At 27.4% G+C, this 18,784-nt stretch overlaps 1 protein-coding gene across 2 annotated transcripts; it reads left to right on the plus strand.

The window, feature by feature from the left end:
• Window positions 1-1,804: 1,804 nt before the first annotated feature.
• On the plus strand, window positions 1,805-18,374 carry Prosalpha5 (proteasome alpha5 subunit; the record flags this gene model as incomplete). 2 transcript variants are annotated; one of them, XM_067274967.1, is given in 7 exon segments in its annotated part: window positions 1,805-1,872; window positions 1,956-2,063; window positions 5,789-5,847; window positions 10,253-10,355; window positions 14,462-14,548; window positions 15,664-15,766; window positions 18,242-18,374. In XM_067274967.1, coding segments are annotated over 6 exon segments (509 nt in total), but the record flags the coding sequence as incomplete, so codon positions are not given.
• Between the last annotated feature and the right edge of the window lie 410 nt (window positions 18,375-18,784).

Raw genomic sequence — 18,784 nt, forward strand, 5'->3', positions numbered from 1 at the left:
CCATATATATCAGCTTTATACATCTATAATTTCTGCATTCCTGTGTATTTTCCTTTCCTTTGTAAATTGGTGTAATCATTCTTTATATTCCTTCATTCATTTGGTATTTCTTCACATTTAAATGTATTTTCTTTAAGTTTTATTTTTAAGTTTTTTTTTGTTTACTATCTTTCTTGTGTCTTTCATCTGGTATGTATAATTTCTCTTGTCTTTATACTATTACACCATCTGTTACTCTGATTTGTGTTTTATCTGACTAATATCTTTTATTTCTTTCATTTCTTTGTTTTGGCATTTGGTTAAGCTGTAAATTTTCTTCTTTCTCTGTTTTTAATAAGTTGTAATTCTATAGTCTTTTTCACTCTATAATTATAAAATAACTTTAATAAAAGTTGAATGGATAAATTCAGATGATGAAATTTTTTCTAGTCAGTGTTAAAAGTTTATTTTTCAAACTAAATTTAGGAGGAAAATATCGTTTTTGTGATAAATCACAAAGTTCTCAGTTGTGATTTTATATAAATTAGGAATTTAATAATTATCTTATGTATTAAATTGTTTATTTAAATTTACTAATACAAAAGATATAATTATAGTTGCTTAAAATATGTTAATATTACTTTATGACACCCGAATTTTATTTATTCTGTTATACATTCAAAATTGTTTTGTGATGTCAATAACTCCAGGATTACACTATACATAACATTATTGTTGTGATTTTAGAAAAGACTATAGCTATAACATAATTTCATAATGATCCTTGGACTATTTAATAAGATAATACAAAAATTTTAAATGGCTTGTTTATGCATTTAGTTAATTTTTAATATTTTACTGATAGAAATAGTATAATGCATGTTGCAGTATACTATTTCTATTGATATTAAGAATATATATATAAAAAATTTAATTGGTCAATGTTTATCTACTTTCTCCATGAAATAGGAAGTCAAAAACCAAATCTAGCAGCATTTCAAAGAATTAAAGTAAAATGATTAAATATTTCTGAAATTTTTATGTATTGTTATGTATCATTGTAAAGAATAGAACTTGGAAAAAATTCTAAAAAGACACATTAAATTATAAGGTCCAGTATAAAATATTAGTCTGTGTACTCAAAATTAAGAAAAAGTGAGAAATGAAATTGAGCCAGAAGTCTTAACTTTTTGTTCTCATAGTTTTCTAGAATTGATAACTTCTTACAATAGTAGCAATTTTTATACCTAGTTTATCATTTGAAGCTATCAGACACAAAAAATTGGAATGTTGAAATGGATACTGATTTTTGATAAATTTTGATTTGTTATATATATGTCATTATTAAATTTACAAAATATAGGAAAATACAGTACATTAAATGTTCTTTTTAAATGTGAACATAGATAAGAATTACAAAAATTAACAACACAACTGTCTATCAACATTATGGAAAAGGTTTATTTACGCAAGTACATTTGATAGTATATAAACTGTAAAGAACATTTTTCAAAATTGTTTCTCATACAGAAACCAGGGTGTACAATGAAATTAAATTAATTAAAATTGCTTTTAAAAAATCCTCATTTTTTAAAACAATTTTGTAGTTAAAAAAAGTTTTTTTTACTACAAAATTAGGTTACTAGAAAATTAACCAAGATTTTAAAAAATTAATCTTGATTAATAACTTTTGGAGAATGACATTTATATGTGCATGAGAGTATTGTGATATTTTTTCTATAGCATAAAAAATGAATTTATGAAATTTAACTTGCATGTATTCTCAATTCTTAATGTTTCATTAATTTAAATTCTCAATTTGTAGGTTGTGCTGTAAGTGGACTAATGGCTGATTCAAGAACAATGATTGATAGAGCTAGAGTAGAAGCACAAGTATAAAATTTTATTACTTCACCAAAATTTTATGAAATTTAATAAACTTTGATATTATAAATGAATAAATTGTATTTTTTTAGAGCCATCAATTTCTGTATGATCAAAAGATGCTGGTTGAAAGTGTAGCTCAAGCAGTTTCTAATTTAGCTATTCAGTTTGGAGATAGTGATGATGATGGAAATGCAATGGTAAATATAAATCAACTTTTATGTGTAGTGAAATATGAAATATAAATTCTAACTTTTTTAAAAGTTTTATAAATATAGGAATAATATGCAGCTTCTAGTTATGCAAAAGTTATAGAAAAGTTATATATTTTTAACAAGCTTTTTCATTTTAATGAGTTTTAACAGCACATTTTACATGCTTTTCTTATTATTTTTGATTATTGTTGCTGTAAAATGAAACTTGAATGATTATTCTATATTTAACAATATAGGCAAAATGAATGTTTTGTTTATACAGTATTCTTATGCCGAGTGGTCTACTAGTCTTGAAAGTCATGAAAATTTATTTAAAAAAAAGGCTATGAATTTTTTTATTAATAATTGCTAGAAAAACAAGTTTACATTTTCTGAAAAATAATCATTATATACTGATATACCTAATTAATAACTAATAATGTAAGAGTTACTATTATATTCTTTTGATTAACCTCTGTTTTATGGCTCTGAAGAACATCACAAGTTTTTCTGAATTCATACAAATTAATTGTATAAAAATAACAAACAAAACACTTTATTCTACAAATTATGTCAAATTTTCAATGTATCTCTATATAGGATTACTGTATTTTTGTACATTAATATCTCAGAAAATTGCTAGAACAAAAACCATCTTTGCATAAGCCATCCCATTATACAGTATATCCCTATGGGACTAACTATTGTTCCACAGACATGAGTTTGTGGTTGACACTGACATGACTGTAATTTAAAATTGGTATTTAACTCATCCTTTTTAATTACAGATAACTTACAGGTTATTTGCATGAAAATACAATAAATAAATGATGATCTTGGAGAGAAAATCAAGAATTTAACATTGTTTTGGAACAAATAGTACTTTGCTTGACAAGTATTGTTTTGTCATTAAGTTGTAAATGTTGACTTTTATTCTAACTACTATGTATTATGCCTAGGTCAATAATTTTCAGATGCTCCAGAACTTCCATCAGCTGACTTTCCAAAGTTCTTTTTTCACCCTATAGAGATTATAATTTGAGGATTATCTGTCTTGCAATTTAGAGGGCAAAATAAACAAGAATAACCAATTATGTTATTCTACCATTGGGCTTATTTCTTCATTCTGTTTTGAACTCTCCCATTTCACTCTCTTGATACACTCTTTGATAGAATTTTACATAGTGCTTCACAGTTTGTTTGAAAACAGAATAGATTTTATAAATTAAAATAATTTAATTCTGCTGGTAATTAATGCAGAATCCTAATACTTGGGTATCTGTTTTGTACCCAGATATTGGATACAAAACTGTATCACTTGGAAATCAGATATCTACAAATATCTTATAATTCAGATATATTCAATAAAATTCCGGTGGGAATTTTAGTGTATTAGAATAGGCTAAATTAAATTATAAAAATTGTTAAATTGTGTAAATTATTTACGTTGAAAATGAAAAATTTGTGCAAAATATAAACTTACTAATGAAAGCAAATACAAAAAAAAGGTTATCTTCACTTACTGAATTGGATTCATACTTCTGTTTTATAAAATGAGAATAATGAAATAAGCAACAAGTCATATCCAGGCAAAGGAAAACAGTATGGTGGCTGATAATAGTGAATTGTATTTGATCCTTGCTTTGCACATTTGTTTACTGAAAATAAAAATTTCAAAAAGAATTAAATCAGTTATAAAAATATACAGTAATTTTGAAAGTATGGATATATGAACTAAACGTGCACAATTTTGGGAGGTGCGTTTGGTTTTTTTAAAATAAAGTTGATAACATGCTAGCATAGATTGTTGCTTAGACTCTAGATTTAAATTCATGTTGTTATGGCAATAATATTCCAAACATAAACAAAATGGAGCAGCTTAATGAATAGCAAAGAAGAATTGTAGTTGGCAAATTTTACAAACAACATGAGGAAAGGGAAAAAAGCTTTACAGATAAACATTTTGCAGATATGGGAATGTCAATGACAATTTATAGCATCATAGAAAGACTGGAAAGTGGCAAGACTGTTTCTAGATGTCGAGGAATGGACAAAAGAGAATTAAAATGACAGATAGCAAAAGAGAGAGGCAGTTGGAAAAGTTGGACAGTCACTAAGAAAACTTGGAAGAAAGTTCAAGATATCTTGTCAAGCAAAATACTAGTTGAGCAAAATGTCCTTTGGAAGTGAAAGTCAGTCCCAAAATATAGAAAAAAAAAACAACTGGAATTGCAAAGGCTTCTGCTGCAGAGAATGTGGAAGGGCGATTTCAAAGCTTCAAATGGACTGGATGTATGGATGAGTCATATTTTACTTTTGATGGAAGTGACTGTGTTGGAAACAACACATACTATTGTAAGGATGGAGTTAAGGTTGATCCACAGATAAAATTTAAACACTATGCAAAATTTAAATGCCCTTCCACATTCTCTGCAGCAGAAGCTTTTTTCAATTCCAGTTGTTTCCCCCCCCCTATATTTTGGGACTAACTTTCACTTCCAAAGGACATTTTGCTCAACTAGTATGTTTTTTTTAACATACTGACAAGATATCTTGAACATTCTTCCAAGTTTTCTTAGTGACTGTCCAACTTTTCCTCATAGTGTTGGTTTGGTTAGCAATTAGTCCAAAAGGAAGATCTGAAGTATTTATAGCACTCTCTTGTCTCTGCATCAACAAAGAAGTGTACTATATATAAAGGGATATATTAAGAAGAGGCAGATCTCAGTCCTCAAGAAACACATTTCTCAGATGGCCTGTATTTCTTCTTGCTGGACCTCCACCTACACACTGCACAACAAATATAGTTTGTGCTAGAGGAATATGGGCACCCATTACATCAGCAATGAGAACAACTTTGCAAATGTTCCTCAGCTGCAACCAATTGAATGATTCTGATACCAGCTGAAGTGGGAGGTGCACAAAAATGGATGGTCAACCAAAAATGAAGCAAAATTGAAATAGCACGTAGAGTCCAAAGTCTGCCAATTTAATTCAGAGCACTTTTGTGTGGCATTAAGATTAAAATCAGAAAAGATCAGATTTCATAATTTAGAGACAGAAAAAACTGATTTTGCCGATTTTGTGTTCTTGGATAATGATGATATAAAAATAAAAACATTTGGTTTTTGTTCATATCTTGTTTACACACCTTATATTATTTGTAGAGCAAAATTTAAACACAGCAACTTTCTTATTTTGTCTGTTGCCTAGCATTGGATGTAATGTCTTTTCAGAAAATGTTAACTGATTTTTTTCTAGAAATAAAGGTTTTAAAAAATTAAGCATCTAAATTTAATTTGCAAGAGAAGTAAATTTTAAATGTTTTGTTGATTTTTGATCAGATTTGATTTCAGTCAGTGTTTGAGATCTTCCAATTGTGATCATTTAACACTTGTGTGAAAAACTAACTTTTCTCATTCTATTTCTTTGATCAATCTTCAACAGTAGCAACTATAGATAACTTGTTTTATAGATTATGCTTTTTAAACTGTTAATTAAAAAATCTGGTATAGAAAAAGATAAGATATTTTATTACACAGGAGCAGGAGCTTTTTTCGAATGTAAGTTGGGATTATGAAAATTAATGTTTGGTCATGAAATGTTGACTTTAATAAAAGCAGAATTTTTAACAATTAAAGAAATATGATGTATCAAATTTATGTAGTTATTAAATTTTTATAAATTTAAAATTAAAATGTGTAACTAACAACTACTTCTGTACATTTCAGAGTCGACCATTTGGTGTTGCTATTCTTTTTGCTGGGATAGACAAATGTGGACCACAGTTGTAAGTATAATTTTTAAAAAACTAAATAAGAATTTACAAACTAAAAATTACCAATTGTATTCATTTTAAAATTGTCAACCCATTAATTTAATAAATTCTGAAAATCATCAGGCCATTTTCTACAAGTAACTATATCATTTTTAGATAATATTGTTTATTGAATTATGTGGAAAGTAAGTTAAATGTGTGTTAAATTATTAACATTCTTGAATTATGACTATTACACTTTTACTTTACTTTTGTTCAGTTTTTCTATTTTAGGAGATTTTTTCTGTATAATGTTCTGTATAAATAATTCCATTAGATTTAAAAGTAATTATAATTTATTCTGATTTGACAAATTTCTTTTAGTTTCACTTTAGCTAAAATGCTTATGATGACATTATATGACAAATTTTTATATGATGCATAAAAATAGAAATAATTAATTCTTGTATAAAAACATTATTTAAAAAATATAAATGTAAAACATTTTTATATATACAGTAGAATCTACTTGTAATCATGAATATAGTTATCAGTGATCTGATAACTATCTCCATAATTACAAGTAAATTCTACTGTATATATAATTTTGATAATTGACAATTATCAAAATTAGCATGTCCCGAAACATATAAGTTAAAATACTCTCAGGGGTATAATCAGAAATTTGAGTGTTGGTCATTTACATCACTGATGACTTACATAGACTTAGCATAGGTAGGAAGGCTACCATAAAAATTCAATGGCTGAAGATAACTAGCAACACATTATTGTGCAAGGAGTTGCCTTGTCAGTATGGCAGCTCTTTGTATTTCATATGCAAACAAGTGATACACATGACAATGCTCAATAAAAAAAAAATGCTAAAAAAGGACAAGTATTAAATTTTTATTCTTTATTACCTCATGGTTGTTTGTTTAGCCTAGTAAGTCATTTGAGTCTGTTGTGTGTATTTTTTGTTTCATTCAGTGATCAACTGCTTGTGACTTTTTTGAATGCTGTTTACTTTTAAACTAATGGGGCCAGCAGTGAGAGGCAGAAGATCATTAGTGTGGGAAATGCCATCCCTTGCCACCCAGTGTGGATACATCCCTGTACACTATACAAATTTTACTTATTTTAATCCGAATTTGGTTATAGCTATCATTATCTACAAATAAATAAGCAATTTTTAAGCTATCTTTGCACTATTGGCTTCAATATAATATGAAATCATTATCAGCTATCAGTTTTATCAGTGCTGTAAACATTGTTTTAATTTAAAATTAGTCTAACTTGAACCTTTAGCCAGTGTGTATTATGATTAAATCTTGTAAATCGAACGTTTTCTTAAGAAAACATTCAATTTACAAGATTTAATCATAATACACACTGGTTAAAGGTTCAAGTTAGTCTAATTTTATATTGATCCCAGTGTGTGGTTGGGATTTATAGTGTTTTAATTTTTATTCGCATTGTTACTTCAATTTTATACTGGATAAATTGCTATTAGGTTAATAATAATAATAATAAATCTACAACTTATATTTTTTAATTTAACGTGCTTTTAATATCGGAGTTAATATAAAAATAAAATTTCCACTAATTCTAGTCATACTGACTCACAACTACTTAATTCTGTTAGTTAGTTAATCATTATCAATATATGCAAGTCCTAAAATGATTGTAATAAGCAGATTCTACTGTATTTAGACATAATGTCATTGAATTCAGGCACAATATGGCAATGTCTGCTTATTCCTCTTGTGAATGGAGCTACAAGTTCAAGAATGGTAAGACAAGTATTGCTTACTCTATGTTCAGGCCAATTGCAAAATGATGTTACAATCCAATTAACTATAAGTGCATGAATTTATGAAGACAGATGTACACTGAATTGAATGAGTGAGACTTTTTAACTTCACTTCACTTTGTAAAACTCTTTATTTAAAAGCCCCAGTACCGCTAGGCATTACTGGGGTGGAAAACAGAAAGTATTACACTAGTTACATTGATGTCTTATCAACGATGATAAAGAAGTAATTATGTACAGATATACATCAGTGGGGAAGCCACAGTTGAGTGCACTGCATAAACAACTTATACATTGATGTTTTATCGATGTGCAAAAGTATTATAATGTATAGTTTATACAGCAAATAACATTTACAGCAACAATCACAGCACCAACATGTCCTACAGTGATGTCTTATCACAAAATATAAACAGAAAATAAATGTACAAATATACAGCACAATGAAACTATAGTAACATTGACAACATAATCAAAGCTGACAGTGATGTCTTAACAGGGATGATTACTCACAGCAAAATAACATACAGGGGTAATGACAACAATTCAATGCATACAATTAGTAATCTAAATTAAAAATATCTTCAAGACACAACACCACTGTCACTTGGCAATGGAAGCTGTCTTTGCAGCACCATACTTAATTAACTGTACTCCTTCTGAAGTAAGAGGTGACAAAGTCCCTGAAAGCCTGAAAAAGGTTGTTGTCTTGTAACAGCACATGTAAGTCCTGAGGCCAGTTCCAACTGAGACTGAAAGAACTGGCTGAATTTTAGATTTTGAGTGTTGGTTCAGCACACCACATCATTAATGATGTATAGCAATATAGAAAATAATCTGCTAAGTGTCCAAACAGTTGATACTGAAAATAAAGGAATGAATGGTTTGAGTGCCTCCTACAAGTTCATAATCTCCAGATCTTGCATAATCAGATTATCACATATGAAGACTTCCTAGGGTTTTCTTGCCTGGATTTGACCCAGGCAAAGAACCCCAGAATGGCAGGTTGACACTTTTATGCCTTGGCCATCCAGCTGACAGATGCATTATAATAAAAATGAAAAAATATAATTTAATGGTATGATTCATTTTCTTTTGTTTTCATTATGGGCGAGCAGGATAAAGTGCCACTCTAAGCTAAAATGATTTTTTACTCATATTTTCTAATTCAGAAAAACAATTAAAATAGTTCTATATAAACTACATATAGTGTAAAAGCAAAAAAAAAAATATGTTTTTTTAATTTTTATAAATTTTTACAAATTTTTATACAAAAATGGCCGCTTTACCCACCCTAGTCGGATAAAGAGGCCAGTGATCGCTGTAGCATATGGAATTCCATCATTTTGTACAATATTAATGGCCTGCTGCATGGCATGAGAATCCCAGCCCTGCTGGTTTGTTTTTTGTCTGTAATTGGATGGCATTGTGTCATGTACCTGTAAAATGTAATTAATTTTCCGTAGGTAACCTTTAGTAATCTTAAATTCTTAGGCTTTAGATTAAATAAGATATAATCTTTATTATATCTTAAATTACTGTATGGCATTGATTTATTAGTTTTATTGATAAAATAATGTAATATAGTTTTTCTGGCAAAGTGGCTAGGAAGGTGGTGGGATAGACAAAGTGACCACCTTCCTGGCCACTTTGCCAAAAAAAACACCTATTTTGGTTTTTGTCCAGACATGTTCGTAAGAGAAAAAGCGCTTTCTAGAAAAGCATTGATAGCTGAAATTCTCAGGCAAAATGACAATAATTTGACTAAGTTTGGCAGTGGTTTACTACAATTCAAAATTTTTGCCCATTTTTATGGAACACTTAAGTTTTCCATTATTACATTTGTTATTTTTTCTTTAACTTTAGCTATCTTGTTATATACATCATCTATATTAATGTTATATTGTAAATGCAAGGCTTTTACCTTGAATTTTTACATTTTTACCCATTCATAAGGTGTCTTTTTGATTTTATCCTCAATTCTCAGGTTTTTTATAAAAAAAAAGAATGTTTTCTGATTTGGCTACTTTTGGGCTATTTTTAAATTTTTGGCTAGAAAAGCTAAAAATATCTGGCAATGCTAAAAGGTGCTTGAAAGCAAGTTCAATTCTGTATGCAAGTAGCAGCATGAATCCTTATGTGATCACCAATCAGTGATTGATGTAAGCTAACTTGTTGATTTATCACATCTATGGTCCACACTACACTTATATGTATTTCATTTTCAATAAATATGTTTTTATAAATTTCTTTAATAGTATTGTTTAAAAGTACTTTGCAGATTGCAGGATTTCTTTGTGGTTATTTACACTTTTTTAATGTAACCTTTCATATATATTTTGTTTTTTTTTAATCTTTATAAAAAAAAAAAAACACCAACTGAAGAGGGTCTCCACAAGAGTCTGAAATGCATTTTGGATGTATTTTATACTTTAGATTCAGTCGTCGTAAAAACTTTCATTCTATTGTAAATTTAGATATTACAAAAATTTATTTTATTTTATATCATATTCACTGGTGTGATAAGCCCTAAAATTTAAATAATAGGTTATAACAAAAATCAATGGACAATATAATATTTATTAGTTACAAATATAATTCAATAAAAAATATTTTTATTACAAATAGATACCACATGGATCCTTCAGGAACATATGTTAGATATAATGCCAAAGCTATTGGTTCAGGATCAGAAGGTGCTCAACAGGCTTTACAGGAATCATATCATAAAGTTAGTATTATATTTAAATATAATAATAAACTAAATTAAATGGAACAATTGGTTAGTTCTTTAAAATGTTAACATGTAAATAATTGTTTTCTTTATCAAACTTTGTGCTTAGATTTTTTCAAGAATATAAGAATTTTGATAAAGAAAATACATAGTAAATTGTATACAATAAGCAATATATAATAAATTATACTGAAATGCTCTGTTGATGGTAATAATTTGAAACTAGTTTACATAAAGTTCTATTCGAATATTTCTTTAATTAATGAAATGAATAAAGCATTTTATATTTTTAAACAATATATTGTAAATATATTCAAAATAAGCTTTATTTATTAATTTGTTTTGTTGTGTTACCATAAATATATATTCTTTTTTTATCTAGAAAAAAATAAATATATTTCTGAAAGAAGTAAAATTTTTCTTTCCAAACTCAATGTTTAATTGCATAATGTTTAAACATTTAAGAAAATTTAAATAAAAAGTAGTCAAATTTATTGAACAATAGATGTTTTCAGAACATATCAGTTTATTTTCAGACTTGTATTGGGAAAGAACATGGAATTTATTTTTTTTAAAAAAACTTTATTTTAAACTGCATTTTGCTATGAACTAAAATATGAATTGAAACTATAAACAAAACTTAAAGTACTTCATGGCCTAGTGCAGTGTTTCCCAAACTTTCGACATCTGTGTACCCCTTCTATAATTTTCTTAATGCTGAGTCCCCTCATCAAAAAAAAATTGCATATACTTTAATAACAATCAAAATATGGTGTTTTTTTTAAACTGACGGTACTCTGAGACATCTGTAGAACAATCTAACAGCCGGATTATCGCCAAATTTGGGAGTGTGACTAAGGACGACAAGGGAAAGAGATTCTGCAAAGAAAAAAAGTAGTACTCAAATTTGCTGGTAGGGGTGGATTTGGTGCTGTTGTAGCGAAACAGCTAAGAATTTGCATAAAACCCAGCTGCAATTAACAAACACACGAATGAATAATCAGACAGAGGTTTCAGTGCAATAACGAAAGTTTAATTAATCAGCAAATAACCTTCTCCCTTGTTCAATGTGACCACCGTCCTGCTGGACAACATGTTCTCTACAGCTGAATGTAACATGTCCGCAGGAATGTTCATCACAGTTTGAGAAATGTCCTTCAAGGTCATCAAGTTCGGGACACCACCAAGATAGACCTTGGACTTTAAGTAACCCCACTTGGACACAGTAACCCCACTTGTAAAAGTCACATGGGGTTAGATCTGGGGAGCAAGGCAGCCATGCAAGTGGAAAAAAGCGACTGATGACCCTTTCTTCAGTGAAGTGCTGGCGCAACACATTCTACACCATGAGACCAATATGTGGTGGTGCTCCATCCTGCATAAAGAATGTCTCATCCAGGCAAAAAATCATTGAATGTTTCACTAGACCTTAGTGGAACATTCAATGATTTTTTGTAAAAATTCACGTACATATAAGTCCATTATGTTGTTTTTAATATTGTATTCCTTGAAATGATTAACATTAATATCATCATCATTCTTAAGAAATGTTAAAATTACTTACAGGATTGATAGACACAAAAATAATACTGACATAAACTTAATATTGTTTTATACTCTGTATTATTATAAAGTATTTACATCAACAGCAAAATCAGGCTTGGAATTTTCATTGCCAGGAAAAGTCAGGAAATAGTCTAAAATTTCATTATTGACTGATTATTTTTTATTTTAAAGCAAAAATCAATTAAGTTATGAAATGTAAATGCTTATTTTCAATTAGAATACAGCCTGAATGGTCATCTTATGACTGTTTACAGAAATTTTGTCAATTTTAGTGACTATTAAAAGATATTTGGTTGTTTCAAAGATTTTGACAGTAGGCTTCTAAGTTTTACCATTTTTCTATCCAGTTGTGCTTTTTATCATCCACAAGGACATTCTCTTTTCATTGAGTATTGTGTGTGTGTTTGAGTAAAATTACATGCTATTAAATATCCTTTAGTGTAGTTTTGATTTGAATATATTTAGAATTCAAAATCATTTTTATAAACAAAATTTTATTTTTTTACAATGACTAATAGTTTCTGAAATTTCAGGAAGAAATTGTATAAAATAATTATTAAGGTAAATACTTCAATATTTATTTTAAAAGTAAATATTGAAGATACAGGTCTGGTTTTAATAACATCATCATCAGTTCTTTTTATGATTTATCTCATCATGTGTGCCATGATTGTAGTTACACTTTGATCAGTTGGTTTTAGAATGTTGTTAATTACAAGAGGAAATCCACTTTGTCAGATGATTAGGAACCATACAAGTGCTCAAAGCCATGCAGAGAAGTATCATGGTAAAACCCATTAAATTTTTCATTGGTGTCCAATTTCTTTCTTTTCGAATATTTTAACTGGACAAAAAACATTTTGTACTGATCTTGAGATGCTCTATGACTAATTTAAACTATTCCATACCTTTCATAAATTCAAGATAGGATTTGCTCTCATGAGAAGGGGGTTTGTGGTACACAACATCCAAATTAATAAATAATTACCTATATTTCAGTACAACTGCATTCAATTATTATTTAGGAAAAATGAAATGTAGGCTAATGCAATGTTTGCACCCCATATAAAAGTGATTACAGTATAAAGAAAAATTGATAGTTATGAAAGAAAATATTTTCACATTTAATAACAATACTATCACAATTAAATTTGAAGAATTTTGTGTAGAATATTATTAAATAAAATTATAGTATATTAATGTGATACAAATATTAGCTAGTGCATGCTAATATGCCAAATGGTATTCTAAAATGGAATGCATTAGTAAGATTTTAATTCTAACACTGTTTTGTGGTATGAAATTCCATTTATTAAAATTAATAATATAGAATTCCATTTTTATATTATTAAATAAAAACATTTTGTTTAATGTTGTGTGGTATGTATATAGATATACAGTACAAGGGACATACTATATTGAATTACACTTTTGAATTTTCTGTACCATTGTCTGCCATTTGGCTTGTTATGACAGTCATCATTAGCTAGGACATTGGTATGCTACAAGGTGGTAGCACTGGACACAGGGGTGAAATCTGTGAACACCATAGCATATTTATTCAGCTGCTGTCAGTGCATGAGCTGACATCATGGAGAGTGATCATCAAGGACAACAGTGGATGCTTGGTTTCTCTGAAAAGAGGATGTGACCACAGCAGAGATTCACGTGCATTGGTAGCAGTGTGTGGAGAACATATGAAATGGGCAAAAGGTGTGCTGCTGCAGCATGATAGTTGGAAAATGACTGCTCTCATTTCTGAGTAGGAGGTTCCAGTTACTGCCACATCCTTTGTACTTCTGAATTTGACCCTTTCTGACTATCACCTGTTTGGAGCCTTGAAACCCTGCACGGATATCATTTCAGACTTCAAAGAACTAGAAGCCGCTATACAGGCATGGGTATGTTGAAAAAATCATTTATGCACACCTTGCTTGAATCAAAAAGTGGTTCAAGGAGGGTGTGGAAAGGCCACCACAAGTACATACAACTGAAGGAAGACTAATTTGTATTGAAGATGGATTTACCTACGAAGTTGTTATTTGTTTATGTTGGGAGAAAAAATAGTGTAAATCAATATGGTATACTCCTCATATATATGCATTGAATAATGGAAATAAGTGAAGATTCTTCATAAATTTATAATATTCTATTAATAAGATGCTAACTTTAAAGTTTATTAATAGAAACTTATCTAAATTTATATTTTACTTATTCTTTTTGGAAGTTTATAAAATAAGACTGTATACAGTGTACACACACACACACACACACACACACACTGTTCAAATTTGCTTATGGTGATGAAGCTTCCTTGCTTTGAAAATGAATAAGACTATAAGAGTTATTAACCTGCTAATAAACAAACATAATAATAAATTTAGTTATGTATAAGCAAATTATTTTAATAATTTTAATACATATTATGTTATATACTAGTAATGGTTATAATGAATGGTTGTATTTAGATTTGGATTATATTTGTGTATAATTTCTGTTTGAATAAATTTTTAATATTTATTATATTTTTGTGCTAGTCAATAACACTTCAAGAAGCTTTGAAACTAGCTCTAAAGATTTTGAAACAAATTATGGAAGAAAAATTAAATTCAACAAATGTAGAGGTATGAATATATTTATTAAAATAATTTTATTACTAGATTATTTTGTTATATCCTTATTCAAATGTAAATTTTTAAATAAATATTTAAATTGTGACATAATGGAAATTGCCATTATAGAAGATGGAAAGTAATTCTTTAAAAAAATATATATATATATATTTTTTATTTCTTTTTATTGAAATGGGATTAGATGAAGATAATTATTTAATTTCATTATATTAATGATAGTAATAGTAGTGAGAAAATCATCTAGGACAGATTTAATAAGAATTCTATTGATAAGAGCTAAATAATAATCAGTATTTTCAAGCTTACTTATGCAGCAATGAAATAGTTTACAAATTAGATGTTATTTTTATAATTGCAATCTTTTGCAGTAAAATATTAGTTAATTTTGATAATCCCATTGGCTGCATTATTTTATCTAAAGCTTTAAGAATAATATGAGAGACAAAAAGACAATAAAATTATAATCATTAGCCATTGTGGATCTGGTTGAACCCATGATAGGTATAGAAAAAGTCCTCTTAGCATCCACAGAGTGGAAAGAGTTAAAATGATAAAAAAAGATAGCAGGAAATTATTTTGAGAAAACTTTTCTGTCTATCTGGTGTGTTCCTAGTTAGGATTGGTGTAACAACAGGAATGTGTGTAGAGCTTTGTAACAAGTGCTTCAGCTAACAAAGTAAAGGATTGTTGCATGTGAGTGTATAAGTATAAAATACTCTGATTCACTAAATGAATATAAACAAAATTGTTCTCTTGACTGCTTATATAAAGATTTGGATTTATGAATTTTTTTAGTAGTTTTAAATTTTTTTTTAATAAAAATATTGTTCCAGATGCAAGAACATTGTAACAAAACATCATTCTGTGATGTAGTACTTAGCAGGGTATTACAGTATATTGATTTGAATTTGAAATTTTTTTATTTATAGTTGTATATAACTAAGTTGTTATTTTATTAATTATTATCTTAACTTGATTCTCATAAATTGAAAAATGTATCCTATTTCATATATGTTTTTTTATTTTTGAATTATTAGAAGATAAAAATATCAATAGCATTCTCTCTGTATTATTTTAACTATTGAAATCTTAAATTATTATTTTAGGTGGCTACTGTAACACCAGGAGAAGGTTATCACATGTTCACTAAAGAAGAAGTTGAGGAAGTGATTAAAAATCTTGAGAGATAACTTAGTCATATGTGTACAGGTAGAATTTGTTGCAGTTCTGATGTAATGTGTTTTAAAAATTTCAGTAATAAATGATAATTTTTTTAATGAGTTTGTGATTAAATAATTATTTGCAAGGATTTTCACTTTTTACAAGAAATTTGCAATACTTAATTTTCTCACTTAAAAAATTTCTGTATTGCTAATATGTCCTGGCTGTTTTTCAAATAATTTTACATCTAAAACCAATTTTTCCAAGAACTATTTTTGGAAAAATGAATATTATATTTTCAGAAATGATTAAAAAAAATAACAATAAAGAAAGTATACATAATACTGAATCAAAAATTGAGTTTGTTTTTCTCTCAAAAGATAGTGTCTGTATTATTTATGTTCTTTTCTTCCTTGATTAAGAAAGAACAACCTTGTAGTGCAACCTTGTCATTATAATGAACATATTTTATAGAGGGTGAAGAAAGTTTCGTTTTACAGATGATTATCTTCTATTATTACCAATTATTCTAAATAAAATGCTGCTACTTGTTTGTAGGAAACTCACACTAAACAAGATTGAGGAATGGAAGATTTACTTTATTCATAAATTTATTTTGGGTTTCATTTTTGAAACTCTTGTTAATCTGTACATATAGAATTGTTTAAAATGTGATTGTGATTTGTGATGTTTTAAAATTTCTAAAACAAAAAGTGACCTTATTTTGATATTTTCTCTTACTTTAATAGTATACTCTCTCTACCGATGATAATTTAGCTTTTAAAATACAGTAGAGCATCGATTAACCGACTTATCGGTTAACCAATTGCGTTCTAGTCAGCAAATTCAATTGTCCGCTAGTGATGTGGCGCTACAATATTTGGCTATGTCTTGGCTACTTTAATATTATTTTTGTTAAATTTTTGCATGTTTTAGTTGGCAGCACTGGCTCGACCATGAAAGGGATGCTAGTATTTAAACCAGGCCTAATACACTATACTAATAATGTATTTTTTCATACTTTTCGGTTATCCGACTTTTCAGTTATCCGACCAACCCCAGTCCCCAATTAAGTTGGATAACCAATGCTCTACTGTATATATTATTTTAAAAATATTGAAACAATAAGAATGATTTTAAGAATGTGTTTACTCATATTTTTAATAATGCACTTCTTTTTATATTAATTTATTATAATTATATAATATAATGTATAAATATGAAATTATTAATTTTAATTATTAATGATGATGTAAAATTCTTAAGACAATTTATTAGAATTAAGTTAACTACTTGAATTGTTGAGAAAAGTATCAATGTCAATATACATTAACTTAATTACTTTAATTATTTAATAACTACAGTACATGATGTAGTAAGCATTTAAATATAATGATTTATTTAGTAAACAATTGATGTGATAAACAAAATTAATAATTTACAATTAGTGATATACAAAATTATTTTAAAACAGCCTTTAATTTCAAAAACTGTTTAAAGCTGTAATATAGACATTATTTTTAAAATTGACAGTGCTTGTTCATATTTCTGAATAACTTCTACTAAATAGGAAGACTACAGAAAATTTATTTACCAGTCTTCCTATTTAGTAGATTAGCCTATGTCCTGTTTAGGACAACTACAGATAATTTATTAATATTTGCTTTAGTTTTTATATTGTCAGGTACCATTAAAATTATTACATAAAACTAATAATAAATAAATTGCTATTGCACTTTTTTTTAATCAAAATATTTAGAAGAGAGATATTCAGATTTAACAAAATTTAATATTCAATACAATTCTTTACAAAATTTCAGAGGGGGGGAAAGACATTATTTTCTAACTACTGAAATTGATTTATAATTAATAATTTTAAATAATAATTGATTAATACTTTAAGAATAAATTTAATATGGTTGCTAATAAACATTAAAGATTAAAATTCAATGATGATGAAATTGATGAACTGTTTTTTTAAACTTATATTCCATTGATGAATTTATAATAGTGTATAAATGAAAAATTACACAAAAATAAATTGTGAATATGAAATAATCTAATTTCAGTCAAAATTTAAGATTGAAAAATAGATTGAGAAAATAATAAGATTACGAAAAGAAGAGCCTATCTTAATATTTTAGAGTAGACATAATGAAAAAAGGTCTTGTTTGAAAAACCTTAAAAGTTTTGAACTTGAATTTAGAAAATACATGTTTTAAATATTGATTTAATTATCAAAGTTGATACAATGAATTGCAATATAATTAACATTATAATAAATCACCAAACAATCCTAATAAACACACTAATTAACACAACTCAAGAAGTTGTTATAACAGTATTTTCACAGTTTTTAAGTGTTTTTGTTTTAATTCAGTTGTTATAATTAATATTTATTCATGGATAGCTTAATTTTAATTTTTTGATGTTAAGTATTTTAGAAATATTTAAATTGTATGTAATTACATTCAATATATAATTTAAAAAAAAAATCCTAATCCTGCACACTTATTCCTATAGGTCAAATGTTTCTGTCTCTTGTGTGAAGGAAGATAAACTTTGTGGATTCCATATATTAATTAATGTAATTAGAAGTTTTTGTATTTCTACAATAAAATAGCAAATAATCAAATTTTAAAAAAGCAGACTAAAATGAAGTAGTATTCTTGTTTTTAATACATATACATTTTTTTAATTAATATTTTAATATGAATAAAAATAAAAAAAAATTTGAAATATTTCGGAAACTATTAGTATTTTTACGAACTACTCTATATTAACCCATTTTGAATATTTTAAATTCCTGTATTATGAAAAAAATTGAATAAAAATTTCATAATTATAAGCAAAAAAAAAAATAAAGCTTTATTTCTACTAATATGCATTTATACACATACCAAATTTGCCTATAAAATTTTTTCAATACTTTGTAATTGTGTTATTCTAATGAATTTTTAGAGGGAACAAAATAAATTATAAAAGTGTAAAATTTTTAGCAGAATGATCTCATTTCTACACATTTTTGTTGTTGTTAATGTTTTCATAAAGAAACAATTTTATACT

Source organism: Centruroides vittatus, unplaced genomic scaffold, assembly GCF_030686945.1.
Source record: "Centruroides vittatus isolate TY-2023 unplaced genomic scaffold, ASM3068694v2 contig_577, whole genome shotgun sequence".
In the NCBI taxonomy this organism is placed as follows: domain Eukaryota; kingdom Metazoa; phylum Arthropoda; class Arachnida; order Scorpiones; family Buthidae; genus Centruroides; species Centruroides vittatus.